The following is an 18,147-nucleotide window of genomic DNA, read 5'->3' on the forward strand; positions in this document are numbered from 1 at the left end:
TGTATCCACTGTGCCTTGTAAATGGTCCCTAGCAAGATAGTATCTTTTTCACCAGTTCTTGTTCATAGATGTCAGTTAGTAATGAATAGTTGAATGCTTAGGGTATACGGAGCTCTGACAGGCGACCACTTGCTCATACACATGTGCATGCACATGACTGGAATTTGCAGCCTATGAGTTTATTTTCTATTTGGGGAAGATATCTAAGCAAAAGACCATGTAGGTTACCATCTCCTAAGCTGGCCTCACCAAGCCAGATGCTGTACTGGGTCTCTTTTGTTCATTCCATCAAGATGTGAGCAAACCCCTTTGATGATGCCAGGACACCAGCCTAGGAATATAATCCTAGGCTTGTGAACCTATATATGGCTATCTTTCCTACAGCAGCTACACTCCCCATCTTTCTGGTGGTCTTTGCAGGTGTCCTTCTGGGTATATTTGGGGCAACCAGTGGGACAGCTTGAACAGCAGCCTAAGAAAGGAGGAAAAGATGAGAACTCAAGCTCAGTGATCACTCAAGTTCCCCAAATCCCTGGCTTTGCGAACAGAGGACTGTGCATCCATGAGCACATCGATATAAGGGAATGGAAGAGAGTTGACCTTAGAAATCATCTTGTCCAATTCCATTTTACAGCTGAAGAAACTGATACTCAGAAGTGATATGACGGGCAGCTATGTGACTCAGTGTATTGAAAGCCAGGCCTAGAGTCAGGAGGTCCTGGGTCCAAATCTGAAATGAGGCACTTCTTAGCTGTGTGATCCTTAACTTACTTAACCCCTATATTGCCTAGCCCTTGCCACTCTTCTGCCTTGGAACCAATATACTATGCTGATTCCAAGATGGAAGGTAAGCATTTTAAGAAAAAAGTAAAGTGACTTGGCTGGCAAGATTTATTAGGATGGCTTATGAGGAGATGGATAAAGCTAATGGACAAAGGTAGAATCACTGTAGCAATTCCCTCCTCACACACTATTGGCCACTAATACTGTGAGACTATGAGGTGGTCCCTTTGGAAATTGGGGGGGGCCCTAGAAAAGGCATGCTACCCCTTAAGGGTTAGAGGGAAAGTTTCCATACAAGGTGAGATATCACACAAGGTTAGATACATGATGACCCAATTAGTTGTTGTTCTGAACTGGGGCTCACATAAGGCTCCCCCTTTTGTACCAGGTTCAAAGATGGATATCTGCCTGATTAAGCTGTAGCACTCTTTCCCTTGACTGTCTCTCAAATAAATCTAAACTCGATCTGACTTTTCTAATGTTTATTGAAGATAACAAGGTAAAGGATAAGGGTGAAGGAAAATGGTGATGGTCAGTGGGTGCAGGAGACCCTAAAGTTTAACCCCTTCCAGGTCCTTCACCTTGTGGAGACCAATTCTATCTCAACACAAAGCTTCACCTGCCCTACCTGATAAGCCTATGCCTATATTCCTAATCAGTTTGTTTATATTAGAAAAAGGTCACTGTAAGGCAAGGTTCAAGGAAATAGAGGTTCAGGGATTTGCTCTCTGAAGAGGTCCAGAACCCCCAAACACTGATTGGCACACTTTGGACTCAGGAAATATCAAGATGTCAGCAAAACAATGGTAGCAGATCTTCTCAATCCATCAGGTAACTCTCAAGGATGCCTTCAGGTTGCTCAGAGCTCGTTTTCTCCATCTCCCTCCCCGAGCTCTTCCCCAAAGACCCCTTCTCTGGAAAATCCTTCCCAGAAGTCCCTGCTCTTCCAACTGTCTCTTGGTCTCCTGTTCCTCTTCTAAGATTCCATCCTCCCCCCCAAGAATTCCATCCCTTGCCTCCATTTTCACAAAAGGTCATACAGGTAGTAAATGGTAGAGTCAATATTCAAATCCAGGGCTATTTCCACTTGTCCCTTGCTATCTTTTTGCCTCTTTGATTCTGGTTCCTAAACCCCTCTCCTTATTCTGCCAAATGTAGAATGGAGTGGTTTGCTAAGATGACTAGAAAAGAAAGATGCCTTTGTCTTACATTCTGAAGCTACAGAGACCTCCCCATCATTCCAAAATCTGGGGACCTCAACTTTCTCCTCTACAAAATGAAGACACCAGATGACTTTTTGTGTCTTCTACCCAAGGGTGTGTTCGTAAATGTTTAACAATAGACTCTCTGAGATAGGGGTCAGCAATGTATGGCTCTCGAGCCATATCTGGCTCTTTTGAGGGCCAGATATGGCTCTTTCTGCAGGAGCCATAAAGTCAATTTTTTTTCAGGTGCTGTTACAGGAGCGTGCACTGTGAGCACTGTACGGCTCTCACGAAATTACATTTTAAAAAATGTGGCATTTATGGCTCTCATGGCCAAAAAGGTTGTCAACCCCTGCTCTGAGAAGTGTGTGCAGGAGCAAACATTTTTAAGTTTAACCTGCATTAAAAGCACTTTCTGTAGTCTAGACCAGTGAGGGGCAACATATGGCCCAAGGGCCAGATGCAGTCCCCTGAAATGTTCTATCTAGCCAGGCGTTATAGGAAATAAATAGGATTCTCTGAATACTACTATATTATGCTCCTGGGGGTATTGGTTAGGGAAGCTGTGCCTTTTGTATTCACTTAGGTAGCTGGTGACTGGGAACACCCACTTAGTCACCTTAGTCTGATGGTATAAGTCCCTTTCTAAATATGACAGTACCCGGGTAGGACCCTTATGGGTTTGTGGATGGATAACCCTTTCAGGTGCCACCTGGGGTTGGATTAATTAATATTATTGGGCTCTAATTAGCCTTGGATCACATTTCATCTGACTGCATTGCTCCCTCCCCAAGGGTCGTGATATAATGACCACTCAGGAAGGTACTTAAACTTTATCTATTGATGTTAAATAGGGAAAGGAATATTCAAGAACGGATTGGGGATAGGAAACCCTGTCACAAATAGCTATGATCAATAGTCCCTCAGGTCTGTAGGCTATTGTTTCAGTAAGCTGGAGCCAGGGTTTCATGCTCCTCTGATCCAGCTTGGCCACTGCCAAACTAGAGGGCAATCTGCTCAGTTGGTACAGATATTGATGACCTGTCTCAGCTTTCTTAGTATCAATTTGTGATGTCAGCCTGCACCGCCTTTAGGAAGTAACTACCCTTCAGGAAATTCACCCTCTTCTTCTTTTACCTCTCTTCCTCCCTTCACCTCCTGGGCCCAGATACCTAATAGCTAATGATGATTCAAATGCCTAATGATCTAGGGAGATTCAGAGAGGATCGATGACCCAAGGTTAGAAACCCACAGATCACTGCTTCAAGATCAAAGATCAAAGAAGAAAGCCCAATGGTCAAACTCGAAGACCAATGACCCTTCCCAGATGACTGTTAGGGTATTTATATCCTTAGGCCAACTGCCTTTTCTCCTGTCCTCACAGCATCCAGGAACATTCTGATGTCTTCCAATTGTCTCCCTTGTCAATCAAGGTGAGACTCAGAGTTTGAATATAACATAGGTGACATTATTCCTAATCTGACGAATACAATGAGTAGGATCCAATATAATGAAATTTCGAAAGAGTTGCCTTAGAAACAGACTATCGGATGAGCATTTCCTTTCCTTTGGCCCCCTCTTTAAAAAGTTTGCCCATCACTGGTCTAGAGTTTACTCTAGACAATAAAACAATACATTAAACCCTTTGTATCCTTTGAAGATTTCAGAGGCATAAATGATCACAGTGTCAATTTAATCTTGGGAACCAGTCTGAGCCAAATCCAGTATAGTCTTGCTTCCAGTTCTAACATTGTATAGGCCTTCGAAGGAAGAAAACAAGTGTTTATTAGGTACCTATTATGTGCCAGGTAATGTGTTAAGCACTATATATGTGAGATTTTATATACAAATATAAAATCTCATTTGATCTCCACAGCAATGTTGGTGGTTAGGTTATTATTATTAAGCATTATTGGAGGGGTTTACAGTTTTATTATATTTTTACATTTTATAGCGGAAACTGAGGCAAGCAGATGTTAAGTGACTTGCTCTAGGTGATACAAGTAATAAGTGTCTGAATCCAAATTTGAACTCAGGTCTTCCTGACTTGAGGTGTAGCACTCTAACCACTGTATCACTTAGATACCTCTTGAATAAAGATTGGGAAAGAAAGCAGAAAAAAGAAATAATTTAAAATTTGTGTGTGTATGTTTAGGAATTCAGCTCACAAAAATCATGCGTGTGTCCTAACAAATCCTGAATTCTTCCTCAGTCTGATTACATACCCTATGAAATACAAGGGCACAATTACAAAGTGCCAAAAACTAAAGAGTTGGCCTTCCAAGCCACCTGTCCCTCTTGTCATCTTTCTTCCCTTGACCCCCATTGCTAATCTTCTCGTGACGCTAGGAGTCTGTCATTCTAGAGGGGCTATTTGGCTCTAGTTTTCATTGAGGTTTCTAACACACAGTAGGGTTGAAAGAGACCCTAGAGCAGTGGTTCCCAAACTTTTTTGGCCTACCACCCCCTTTCCAGAAAAAAATATTAATTAGCCCCCGGAAATTAATTTTTAAAATTTTAATAGCAATTAATATAAATGCACCTGTGGCCATCACCACCCCCCTGGATTGCTGCAGCAGCCACCCTGGTAGCACCCACTTTGGGAATCATTGCCCTAGAGTGTAGCCAACTGAAGGGATATTTGCATTTAAAATAAAGGCATTCCTCCAAAAGAATCACTCTAATGGTAGAATTTCAGACACCTGAAGATGGACACAAGGGATAGGAATGAGACTTGTTCTGTTTGGTTCCAGAAAACCAAACCAAGAATAAAACTACAGGGTGAAATTTGCAAAGAGGCAAATTGGGATTTGGCATAGGAAAAGACATCCAAACAATTAGAGCTATTCAAAAGTGGAATGGGTTGCTTCACAAAGGAGGGAATTTCTTGCTCATTGTTAGATTTCATGGAATCTGGATCATCCCTTTTTTGGGAGGATATAGATGGGGATTTCTGCCCAGGTTCATAGATTGGATTTAATAACCTCTGAGGTCACTACCAACTCTGAGATTCTAAGATTCTATGACTCTTGAAGGACAAAGTAGAAAGCAGATGCAAATACTGGTATCATACCCCAAGGGAAGGATTCTCTAACAGCAGCTTTGGAACTTCACAACCCATAGATGATAAGGGAGTTCAGACAAATTTTCAGAGAGATTATAGGGAACTCTAAGTATAAAACCCTGGGTACAAGATCCTATTGCACTGATTATATGTAGTTCTGAGTCATTGTTCCAGGATAAGAGGAGTGTTTGTGGGTGGCATAGTGGAGCAGGGGCCCTAGTCACAATTCCAAGGTTAAGAAGAGCTCTAGAATTTGTGGCTATAGGAGCAGGAGCCCTTCCAGGGAAACGACCAGTGGTTCCCAAACTTTTTTGGCCAACCACCCCCTTTCCAGAAAAAATATTACTTAGCCCCCTGGAAATTAATTTTTTTAATTTTAATAGCAACTAATAGGAAAGATAAATGTACCTGTGGCCATCACCACCTCCTGAATCGCTGCAGCACCCACCAGGGGGCGGTAGCGCATACTTTGGGAATCACTGGCATAGACCAAGAGCAAAAACCTCACCTTGCCCTGGATTACACTGCCTTGGAGGCACAAAAATCTTGCAGTCCCTCAAAACTAACTTTGAAAACAGCAGTATGAAAATGCTTTTGTAGCTTGGGATGGTGCTTCCCTGCCCCTTGGTGAGAAGAGCGAAACTTTAGCATAAAATTCAGTCAAGAAATAAGCTGGGAAAATGAGCAAATGAAAAAGAACTTGGACATAAAAGCTATTGTGGTGGTAAGGAAGACCAAGACACAAAATCAAAAGAAGACAAAAGTATAAAAATAGCTACAATAAAAACTTCAAAGAAAAATGTAAATTGGACTTAAGCCCAACAAAAAGTCCTGAAAGAGTTAAGAAAGAGATAAGAATTTTAGAGGAAAAAATTGAAAAATGAAATGAGAGTGATGTAAGAAAAGTTATGAAAAGATAATTAACAACTTGGTGAAAGAGGTACAAAAATACTGAAGAAAAGAATTCTTTAAAAAAGTAGAATTGGCCAAATGGAAAAGGAAATGGAAGCTAATGACTCCCGGAGTCATAAAAAAAAATCAAAAGAATGAAAAAAAGAGAAGAAAATTTGAAATATCTCATAAAAATACCTGATCTGAAAAACAGATGGAAGAGAAATAATTTAAGAATTATTGGACTTATTGGACTAAGAATTAAGGGCTGTCTAAAAAAAACTTATTTCAAGAAATTGTCAAGGAAAACTTCTCTAGTATCTTAGATCGACAGAATAAAATAGAAATTATAAGAATTTTATTATTACCTCTTGAAAGAGATCCCAAAATGGAAACTCTCAGGAATATTATAGTCAAATTCTAGAGCTTCTAGGGTCAAGGAGAAAATATTGCAAGCATCCCAAAGAAATAATTCAAATATCGTGGAGCTAAGATTTAGTATCTTCTGTGTTAAAGAAGTGGAGAACTGGGAATATGATATTCTAGGAGGTAAAGGAGTAAGGATTGCAATGAAAAATCACCTGTCAAGCAAAATTGAATATAATCCTGAGAGGAAAAAAAAGATATTTAATGAAATAGAGGACTTTTAAGCATTCGCGATGAAAATAGTAGAGCTAAATAGAAATTTTGACATTCAAACACAAGACTCAGGAGATGCATAAAAAGGTAAACATGAAAGAGAAATCATGAGACTCAAAATGTAAATTAAACTGTTCATATTCCTACTAAGAATATGGTACATTTAACTCCTATGAACTCTAACAATAACATACAGTTTGAAGGAGTCTACCTAGACAGAGGACCCAGGTATGAGTGGATTATTTTAAGATCTCAAACAAAAAAAAATGAAGGGATGAGAAAGAAAGATACACTGGGAGAAGGAAGAAAGAAGAGGAGGAATGGGGGAAATTATCCCACATAAAAGAGATGCACAAGGAAGAGCTTTTACAGTGGAGGGGGAATATGAGGGGCAATGCTTGACTTCACTTCCATGTAAATTGGTTAAAAGAGTGAATAACACACACACACACACACACACACACACACACCACACACACACACACACACACATCCTGTTAAATATAGAAAAGCATAGAAATCTAACTACCCAATAGAAAAGTAGGAGGGGAAAGGGATAAGAAAGAGGAAAGGACAATAAAAAGAAGGTGGATTAAGAGAAGCAATAGTTAGAAGCAAAACAGACTTTTGAGGAGGGACAGGGTAAAAATAGAAATAGAAGGATAAACATAGGAAATAGGATGGAGGGAAATACACAGTAATCATAACTGTGAATGTCAATGGGGTGATCTCACCCATAAAAAGAAAGCAGATAGTAGGATGGATTAGGAACCAGAAGCTAACAATATAGTGTTTACAAGAGACATGCTTGAAATAGAAAGAGACATAGAGTTAAAATAAGGGCTGGAGCAGCATCTATTATGCTTCAACTAAAGTAAAAAAAAAGTCAGAGGTAGCAATCATGATCTCAGACAAAGCAAAAGCAAAAAATAGACATAATTAAAATAGGTAATCAGGGAAACATTTTGCTAAAAATCATATACAATAAAGTAATATAAAAATGTTTATTGCAAGTTTCTCTGACAAAGGCTTCATTTTTCAAATGTATAGAGAAGTGAGTCAAATTTACAAAAATAAGAGCCATTCTCTAATTGATAAATGGTCAAGAAATATAAATAGATAGTTTTCAGAAGAAGAAAATAAAAACTATCTAGAGTCCTATGGAAAAATGCTTCAAATCACCATTGATTAGAGAAATGCAAATAAAATAACTCTGAGGTACCACCTCACACCTATCAGAAATGACAAATGCTGGAAGGGATGTTGAAAAATAGATACACTAGTAAACTATTGGTGAGATAGTGAACAGGTCCAATCAGTATGTAAGACAATATGGAACTATGCCCAAAGGGATATTCCCTTTGATCTGACAGCACCACTACTAGGCCTACACTCCAAAGAGATCAAAGAAAAAGGGAAAGAACAAATAAGTACAAAAATTTTTATAGCAGCTCTTTTTGTGATAGCAAAGAATTAGAAAATGAGATGATAGACATCAACTGAGGAACAGCTAAAAGAGTTGTGGCATATGATTGTATAAAACTATTGTGCTTTAAGGAATGACAAAGGGGATGGTTTCAGAAAAACATTGGAAAAACTCACATGAACTGAAATAAACAGAACCAAGAGATCATTGTACACAGTAATAGCACTATTGTAATGTTGATCAACTGTGAAAGACAACTATTTTTTAAACATTTATTAATATTTATTTTTTAGAAAAGTTAACATGGTTACATAATTCATGCTCTTACTTTCCCCTTCACCCCCCCAAGCTTCCCCCACCATGGCTGATGCGCATTTCCACTGGTTTTAACATATGTCATTGATCAAGATCTATTTCCAAATTGTTGATAGTTGCATTGGTGTGGTAGTTTCGAGTCTACATCCCCAATCATATCCACCTCAACCCATGTGTTCAAGCAGTTGTTTTTCTTATGTTTCCTCTCCTGCAATTCTTCCTCTGAATGTGGGTAGTGTTCTTTTCCATAAATCCCTCAGAACTGTCCTGGGACATTGCACTGCTGCTAGTATAGAAGTCCATTACATTCTATTTTACCACAGTGTATTGGTCTCTGTGTACAATGTTCTTCTGCCTCTGCTTCTTTCACTCTGCATCAATTCCTGGAGGTCTTTCCAGTTCACATGGAATTCCTCCAGTTTATTATTCCTTTGAGCACAATAAGACAACTATTTTTATCAGTACAATGATTAAAGATAATTCCAAAGCATTCTTGTTATAAAATATTATCTAGGGGCTCGTAGGGTGGCCCAATGAATAGTCAGGCCTAGAGATGGGAGATCTGGCCTCAGACACTTCCTAGATGTGTGACCCTGGGCAAGCCACTTAATTCTAATTATTTTGCCTTTATTACTCTTCTGCTTTGGAACCAATTCTTAGTATTGATACTAAGACAGAAATTAAGGGTTACTAAAAAAAAAAAAAGGAAAGGAAAGAAAAAAATTATCCCTCTCTCTAGAGAGAATTGATGAACCCTTAGGGCTAACTGCAGTATAATTTTCTCATTTCATTGTTATTACTTTTTTGAATAGTATGGCAAATATGGAAGTGTTTTGCATGATTTCACATGCTTAATTGATATATTGTTTGCCTTCTCATTGGGAGAAGGGGAAGGAACTGGAGGGAGGGAGAGAATTTGGAACTCAAAGAAAATTTTTAAAGGATGTTACAAGTAAATAAAAAATTTGTTAAGTGATTTGGCCATTTAATGATTAAATGGAACTAAAGTACAGGGGGTCTCTAAAATTAGAATGGCACAATCTAATTGGGGCTTGAGCCAGAGACTAGACATTCCCAAATCTCTTTAAGGGCATCAAAGAACTCTGGGGTAAAGGAGAAATATACCACAGCTGGTTTTCAGGCTAGGCTGACCAAAGCAGTTCCTGGTACATCGGTAAGAAGTATTTAATTGCATTTTACGTATTGATATGGGCAGGGTCTGATGAATCCCATAGCACTGTATAAGGCATTATTCTTGAGCCATTCTCAATGACCTCTGAAAAATCTCAGGAAGCAAAAGTACTGCAAAGACTGGCCCAATATTCACAAAAGGGAGTAGAGTCTGTAAACCATAGATAACCAGAGAAACAAATGTCATTATTGGCAAAATTCAAAAACATTTTATTAAAAGGATGATCAATGTCTGTATAGAAAAGACTGAGGTGATTACAAAGAACCCGTGTGGCTGCGTTTAAAACACATTATACCAGATTAACTTCATTTCCTTTGATAATACATTAGGGATTTGCTAAAGATATAATTTACCTAGATTTTAGCAACATATTTGACAAAACTCATTCTATTCTTATGAACAAAATTTAGAAATATGGGGCAAAAAACAATATAATTAGGTAGTTTGGGAACTGGGTAGGTACCTGTATTCAAAGGGTAAGAGTTAAGAGTTTAATGTCAGGGGGCAGTGGGGTGGCTCAGTGGATTGAGAGTCAGGCCTAGAGATGGGTGGTCCTACATTCAAATCTAGCCTCAGATACTTCCCAGCTGTGTGACCCTGGGTAAGTCACCTAACCCTCATTACTTAGCCCTTACCACTCTTCTGCCTTGGAACCAATACACGGTATTGATTCTAAGAAGGAAGGTAAGGGTTTAAAAAAAAAAAAAGAGTTTGATATCAAACTTGGATGTAGGTCTCTGGCAGTATCCTCCCAAGGAACTTTTTTTTGACCGTGTAATGTTTGTCAGTTTATTCACTATCTGGATAAGAGAATAGAAGGCATGCTTATCAAATTTGTAGGTGATATAAATCTAGTAGGGGAGTAAAGGTATCTAACCCACTGCATGACAGAACCAGGACTCAAAAATATCTCAACAGGCTATCAAGCAAGGACAAATCTAAAATGATGAAATTTAATAAGGAAAAATGTACTTAGATTAGGGTTCAAAAATACATTTCTTAAGTATTAAATGGGACAGAGTGGCTAGACAGCATTGTATCTAAAAAAAGATTTGTGGGTCTGAGTGGCCTTCAAGATCAGTATAATCCAACAGTGAGATATGATGATCAAACAAGCTAATGTTATTTCTTTTTGGGGAGGGAGTTGGTTAATTTTTCGGATTTTAATTGTTTGCGTATCTCTTACTACGGAAATTCTCTGTGGATACAGATTAACAAGTCACTTGCAGTTGATAGTCTTAGGGAGTTCTTTAGGGGCACTGAGTGATTCATTTGTTCAAAGTCACACCGATAATATGTGTCAGAGATAGGATGTGGAACTAGATCTTCATAGGCTGGCCCTCTACCCAAATATCACATTTTGCACCAGATATAATTTGATACTGAATGAAGAGAGGAATTGTATCCAGGATAAGGAAATTGAAAATCTTGCTATAATTTATTCAGGTCACATCCTATCTATAATATTGGATTCAGTTCTAGAAGCTATGTTTTAGGAGGGACATTGATAAGGTGGAAAGGATCCAAAGGAAGGACAGCAGGATGTGGAGTGGCTACTTGAAGTCAAGACTTAGGAGGATTGTTTGAGAGCGCTAGGGATACCCAGATAACACACAGTGTCTGACACTAATATCTTTTTTTTATATTTTATTTTTTAGAAAAATTTTCTATGGTTACATGATTCTTATTTTTACTTTCCCCTTCAACCCCCTTCATTCCCCAGCACCCATATCCAACATGCATTTCCACTGGTTTTAACATGTGTGATCAATCAAGACTTATTTGCATATTATTGATAGTTGCATTGGTGTGGTCATTTAGTGTCATATCCCCAACCATGTCCACATCAACCCATGTGTTCAAGCAGTTGTTTTTCTTCTGTGTTTCCACTCCTGTAGTTCTTCCTCTGGATGTGGAGAGCATTCTTTTCCATAAATCCCTCAGAACTGTCCTGGGTCATTGCATTGCTGCTAGTACAGAAGTCCATTACATTGAGTTTTACCACAGTGTATCAGCCTCTGTGTACAATGTTCTCCTGATTCTGCTCCTTTCACTCTGCATCAAACACATGGAATTCCTCCAGTTTATTATTCCTTTGAGCACAATAGTATTCCATCACCAGCATATACCACAATTTGTTCAGTCATTCTCCAATTGAAGGGCATCCCTTCGTTTTCCAGTTTTTTGCCACCACAAAAAGTGTGGCTATAAATATTTTTGTATAAGTCTGTTCATCTATGATCTCTTTGGGGTACAAACTCAGCAATACTATGGCTGGATTGAAGGGCAGGGATTCTTTTATTGCTCTTTGGGCATAGTTCCAAATTGCCAGCCAGAATGGTTGGATCAGTTTACAACTCCACCAGCAGTGCATTAATGTCCCAATTTTGCCACATCACCTCCAACATTCATTACTCACCCCTGCTATCATTTTAGCCAATCTGCTAGGTGTGAAGCGATACCTCAGAGTTGTTTTGCTTTGCATTTCTCTAATTATTAGAGATTTAGAACACTTTCTCATGTGCTTATTGATAGTATGGATTTCTTTATCTAAAAATTGCCTATTCATGTCCCTTGCCCATTTATCAATTGGGGAATGGCTTGATTTTTTATACAATTGATTTAGCTCCTTGTATATTTGAGTAATTAGACCTCTGTCAGAATTTTTTGTTATAAAGATTTTTTCCCAGTTTGTTGTTTCCCTTCTGATTTTGGTTGCATTGTTTTTGTTTGTACAAAACCTTTTTAATATAATCAAAATTATTTATTTTACATTTTGTAATTTTCTCTAACTCTTGCTTGGTTTAAAATTTTTCCCTTTTCCATAGATCTGACAGGTATACTATTCTATGTTCACCTAATTTTCTTATAGTTTCCTTCTTTATATTCAAGTCATTCACCTATTCTGAATTTATCTGACTCTAATATTTGAAGGGCTTTCACATGGAAAAGGGATTTCTCTTGTTTTGCTTGGCTCTGGAGGCAGAACTGGGAATTCAAGGGGAAACTTCCTTAATAATTAGGAAGGATAGGAAGAAGAAAAAAAGGAAATAAGCCTTTATTAAGTGCTTACTATGATATCAGGCACTGGGATAAATATTGGGAATACAAATACAAGCAAACTGAAAGACAATCTCTGACCTCAAGGAGTTTACATTCTTTTTTTTTTCTTTTAAAATCCTTACTCTGTCTTGGAATTGATATGCTCATATTTGCTCTCCCTATTTTTTATGGACAAAGTAGGAATAATTAGGTCCTCTGCATGAAACCCTTTGAGTTCTTTAAAGAAAGACATTCTCTAGATTCACCTTTTTTTTTTATTAAAACCCTTACCTTCCGTCTTAGAGTCAATACTGTGTATTGGTTCCAAGGCAGAAGAGTGGTAAGGGTAGGCAATGGGGGTCAAGTGACTTGCCCAGGGTCACACAGCTGGGAAGTATCTGAGGCCAGATTTGAACCTAGGACCTCCCATCTCTAGGCCTGGCTCTCAATCCACTGAGCTACCCAGCTGCCCCCTCTAGATTCACCTTTAATAGGCACTGGGGAGCCTGACATGTTGATTCTTGGGATAAAGAGGCATCACAACCTAACAAAGCTTCAACATGGTAGAGAGTATTCATAGTTCAAATTTAATGCTTTGAGATTTATAAAAGGCAGCTTTTGTAAGGGAAACAACTGACTAAAAATGCAAAGAATATTACAGATGGAAAAGACACCAGAGACCACCTGATCTAAATTTCTTATTTTACAGATGAGAAAACTGAGGTTCACAGCCTGTAAGTGTTTTGTACAAGATCACACGGTTTGTTAGAGGCAGAGTTGAGATTCTATGGGCTCATTGTTGTTGTTTTTAAATTAAATTTTATTTTATTTTCAGACAAAGAACAATTTTCTCTCCCTCCTGTCTTTCATCCTCTGCACTGAGAAAGCAATTGAGAAAGCAAACTGGCTCTTTGCATTGCAGTACCTAGCCATCCACAAATTAAAGGCACCTGATCACAGTTCATATGAAACTTGTTTTGACTGTAAAGATTATAACTCTTATACTGGAAGATTTTTCACACATATATACGCAAATGTGCACAGATCTGGAAAGCAAGCAAGGTAACCCATATCTTAATTTATCTTTGTATTACTTTATGTTAAATCTTCTAAGAAAATGCAGAGAGAGGGAAAGTTCATGGCCTAATTTGCCACTTTCAGGAATCAAAATAAGTTTAGAATAATAGATCAAAACCAGAAGCAGCTCATGCCTCATATTTCTTGGTGTTAGGAATTGTCATGTCATGCAACCTGTTTTGAGTCTTGTTTATTAACTATTTTCTTATAAGACCAACCCATCCAGCTTTCTTTCCTATCATGATTGCCAAGCCAGGTGATATAGAACAGCTGCAGCATTCCACCAATGTTGGGTTAAATCATTTCTCAGCTCTCAATAAACATAACGAGACTTTTATTGTTATGATTGCCTTATGTAAAGGTTACTGAGGTTAAGCTTGGACAAATATATAAAAAATACAATACATTGTACATGGACGTCATTTTCTCCAATAAGCAAATATACAGAAGGTTTCCTGGAGATCCTTCCCCTCCCCATCCCAACCCTATCACTGAGCGTGCAATTTCATGGGCAGCAGCTACATTTATTGGATCCTCCTTTGCAAATACAGCCTTGGGCACATTTGGCACAGCCAGGTGGGCAGCAGGGACAGCAACCTAAAAGGGAACCAAAAAAGAAGCAGATCTCAGCCCTGGGTCAGTCTGTCCTCTCAGTCTTAGGCAGGATGTTAGTTCCTATGGCAATCAGGGCTTAAAATATGTGGAGAAAGGCCTGGAAAGAACTCCCCTGAACTGTACATCAATCAACCTGATGACTTTCCAACCCTGACCTTGATTTATAACCATGACCATTCGTGGTCTCTCTCATTAGATAGTCAGAATTAAAGAATGGAAGAGACCACTAATCAAAACTTGCATTTCCTAGTGAAGCATCATGATTTAAGCTGCAGAATCTCCCAAGCAGGTCTCAGTTCTGATCAAGATTTCTCCCATCACAACCTAAGCATGCCCCCAATCCTGATCATGACCCCCTCAATCTCACCATGACTCTTCAGTCATGCCTCTAGCTTCCAAATCCTAACCATGAACTCCCAATACTAACTACAATAATTATTCACATTTCTATGTCATCTTGAGATTTACAAACTGATTTCTAGATCTGACCTCCCCCCAAACTGACCATGATACCCCCAGCCTTGGTTACAACTCCTTTGTCCCAGATTATGACTATTCCATTTCCTTACCAATCTTTGTTTGCTACCATGACAACTACTACCACCATTTTGGGTTTTGGGGCAAGAGTGACAGTGAATGATAAAAGGGAGGAGAAACAAAGGAAGAGTGTCCAGAACAGATTGTATCTACTCAAAGCTGTCAAAATAAAATGAAACAACCAAGAAGAACCGAAGGTCATTTGGGTCCAATTGCCCTTCTACTTTAAGCATAAAAGAGAATATAGGCATCTTGAAGTTGGGGCAGGGGAGAGAAAGCATGGTTGCTTGTGTTCTAGTTTTCTGATTGGTTCTTATTTCAGTCCACCACTTCTAAGGCCTATGAAAAAAATTCCAGGGATCTTTGCTTCTTTTCCCTCTTTGTTTGGAGGGAAATCAGGCAAAAAAAATGCAAGATATTTAGGGAAAGAAGCAAGGAGGACAGCGGGGAAGAAGGAAAGGAATCATTTCTATTCCCCACACTCCCCCACCCCATATCAAGCCATGATTTTCTAGCACTGTGTTTGGATGAAAAGGGGAATTAGAAGCAACTTTGTAAAAAGCTAAAGATAGCAAACTGTGGCTTCCAAGGAAAAAAATTGAATGGAATATCAGAACTGGAAAAGACCTTACAGGTTAATCTGGTTCAATCCCCTCATTATACAGAGGAAACAATAAAACCTAGAAAGGAGAAATGACCTGCTGGAGTCACACAGCTAAAGAGTGGGAGAAATGAAATTAGAACTTGGGTCTTCTTACTTCCTCTCTATTACACTATGCAGCAAATGAACTGCACAAGGATATAATTGCATCTGAACTAGGCCCTTGGAATCCGTTGGCAGAAGGAACCCCATGGGGCACTCTACTCACTTTTCCGACATGTCTTACAGTTGCAGGATGTGCATTTACAGTTGTCTCCACAAATGCAGATTCCTCCTGTAAGAGATCACCAAAAGTATCAACCGTGAGATCAGTTGCCATGCTTTGAGCCAATTTGGGTCCCCATTATAGTTACACATATTGCAGGGTCTTAGGACAGTGATGGCAAATGTATGACATGGGTGCCAAAGATGGCACACAGAGCACTCTCTGTGGGCACACATGCACCCCCCCCCAGGTAGTTACTAGAAAAGCAGAAGAACTCCAGTGGAGCTACTCCCTTCCCCTTCTCCACCAAGCCTGAGTCCATTTCTCACATGGCCCATCCCTCTGCCCAGCAGTCCAATGAGAGCACTTCCTCCCTCCCTTGTGTAGGTAAGGGGGCAGGCAGGGCATGCCTAGCACTTAGTGGGGGAGGGCACAGCACAAGGTGGAGGGGCGTGTTCTGACACTCCATCTCTAAAAGATTCACCATCACTGGTCTAGGGCATTCTCTGCAGAACAGCGATGCTTGACTGAGAACTACATGCCCCAGACAAACGAGGATAACAGCACATTTGGGGGCAGGACATTAGCTCTCCCAAGTCCCATATGCTGCTGAAGAAAAAAATCTCAAAAGTTTCCTGTTATCATCTAATTTCAGAACACTCAACTTCAGAAGTAAAGAATTGGATCAGATAAAATCCGCAATGGAATATGCTCTCAAAACAGGCTTGAGAAGTTAACAATAATACATCATTCATTCATTCATTCATTCATTCATTCAAATAGTGACTAAGTACCTACTGTTTACAAGATAAGGCCCTGAGCTAAGCAAACACCAGAAATCCAAAGATAAAAATGTCAAAAAAATGTCATTTGTTGCCCTCAAAGAGCTTAAATTCTATGAAAAGGGGATGGATCAGGGAAGGAGAGGAGGGACCTTTGATAGGAACACAGAAAAATGTAACACAAGCTGGCAGGGATGGCGAGTGCAAGGAGAGATCCAGGCAGGTCTAAGAGAATTTAAGGGGACAAAGGACATTAATACATTATCTAGAAATTCTCATGTAAAGGGATGGGTAGAAAGGGAAATTCAGTAGGCCCACTACAGATAACTGCCATATGTAGTATATGAGAGGCAAGACTTTTGACATTTCTTGAGATCCTCGTCTTTAGCTGCAAACAAATGTGATGGCTTTGAATACCATCTCCTCTGTTCTCACCTACTCGGCTGACTGCGGTCCTGGGAGAGGAAGCAAAGCCTAATGTCAGTACTGCAAAATCTAGACGTGCTTATAATGGTTACATGTGTAACCGGAACTCATTGAGTACTTTAGGAAACCTTCACCCATTGAGTCTGTACAGTAACAAAATCGCATCTCTCTCTGGATGAATTCAAAGGTCAGAAAGTATCCCTGCCAGCTGGGGTCTGGACTGAGGTTAGAGAAGCAATAAAAGGTCTCCAGGACAATCACTCAAAGAGGAAAAGCTTAAGGCTAACATCCCCATTCGTCTAATGTGAGACAAAAGCCAGGAAATTTAGCCATATCCCTAGTGGGGGAAAAAAGGAGATTCTCCTCCTGCCTCAATGGGTCCCCCAGAGTCCAGCTTCACTTACCAGACATACAGGTACATTCTCCAGGGTCCATGGCCTTAGACAGGTGGAGTGAGCTCAAACAGGAGTGAGGAGAAGGGATGCTAAGTCTGCAGTCTCAGAGTCTGCCCTATTTATAGCAGTGTAGGTGTGAGAGTGGGGATCCACCCCTCCCCACCCTGGAGCCAGACGCCCTGCACACGGCCCTGTTCAGACACCTGCTCAGGGTGAAAGGCAATACCGTTTAGTCATGTGGCTTTCCCAGGAAGGGAGAGATGAAGGGAAGAGGGAGGCAGGACTGGCAGAAGAAGTCAAGCTTGCCATCCAGTAATTGATTTTATTTTATTTTTTTTTTTTTTTTTTTGCTAAGGGTAGAAGTGACTTGTCTGTCCTGGCTATCTGCTTTCCACTGCACTTTGGAAACTCAGGAGAAAGGAGCCATATGTAGTCTGATAGTAGAAACTAAGCAGCCACTAATACTTTGGCTTAGAAAATGTATACCTGTTTGATCCATCTATCTATGTATCTGCCTGTCTGTCTCTCTATCTCCTATCTATCTATCTGTCTGGCTGTGTCTCTGTTTTTCTTTTTATATATCTATTTTTCTTTCTATCTGTCTGTCTCTATCTACCTGTCTGAGTATCTATCTGTACCTGTCTGTGTATCTATCAATCAATCACTCTGTCTGTCTGTATCTCTGTCTCTATCTCTGTCTTTTTATCTATCTATCTATCTATCTATCTATCTATCTATCTATCAATCTATCTTTCTTTCTTTCTTTCTATTTGTCTCTACCTATCTGTCTGTCTGAGCATCTGTCTATCTGTGGCTGTCTATCTGTCTGTCTGTGTCTCTATCTGTCTGTCTATCTGCCCGGCTTTTTATCTTTCTTTCTGTCTGTTTCTAT

The 18,147-nt window shown here is 39.5% G+C and overlaps 1 protein-coding gene across 1 annotated transcript; it reads right to left on the minus strand.

Annotated features, from left to right (window-relative positions):
* Window positions 1–14,139: 14,139 nt before the first annotated feature.
* On the minus strand, window positions 14,140–17,295 carry LOC123235289 (metallothionein-4). Its single transcript, XM_044661405.1, has 3 exons — window positions 17,265–17,295; window positions 15,656–15,721; window positions 14,140–14,231 (listed from the first exon to the last, which is right to left on the minus strand). Exons 1-3 carry the CDS (start codon window positions 17,293–17,295, stop codon window positions 14,140–14,142), a joined length of 189 nt encoding a protein of 62 aa, XP_044517340.1.
* Between the last annotated feature and the right edge of the window lie 852 nt (window positions 17,296–18,147).

Source organism: Gracilinanus agilis, chromosome 2 (assembly GCF_016433145.1).
Source record: "Gracilinanus agilis isolate LMUSP501 chromosome 2, AgileGrace, whole genome shotgun sequence".
In the NCBI taxonomy this organism is placed as follows: domain Eukaryota; kingdom Metazoa; phylum Chordata; class Mammalia; order Didelphimorphia; family Didelphidae; genus Gracilinanus; species Gracilinanus agilis.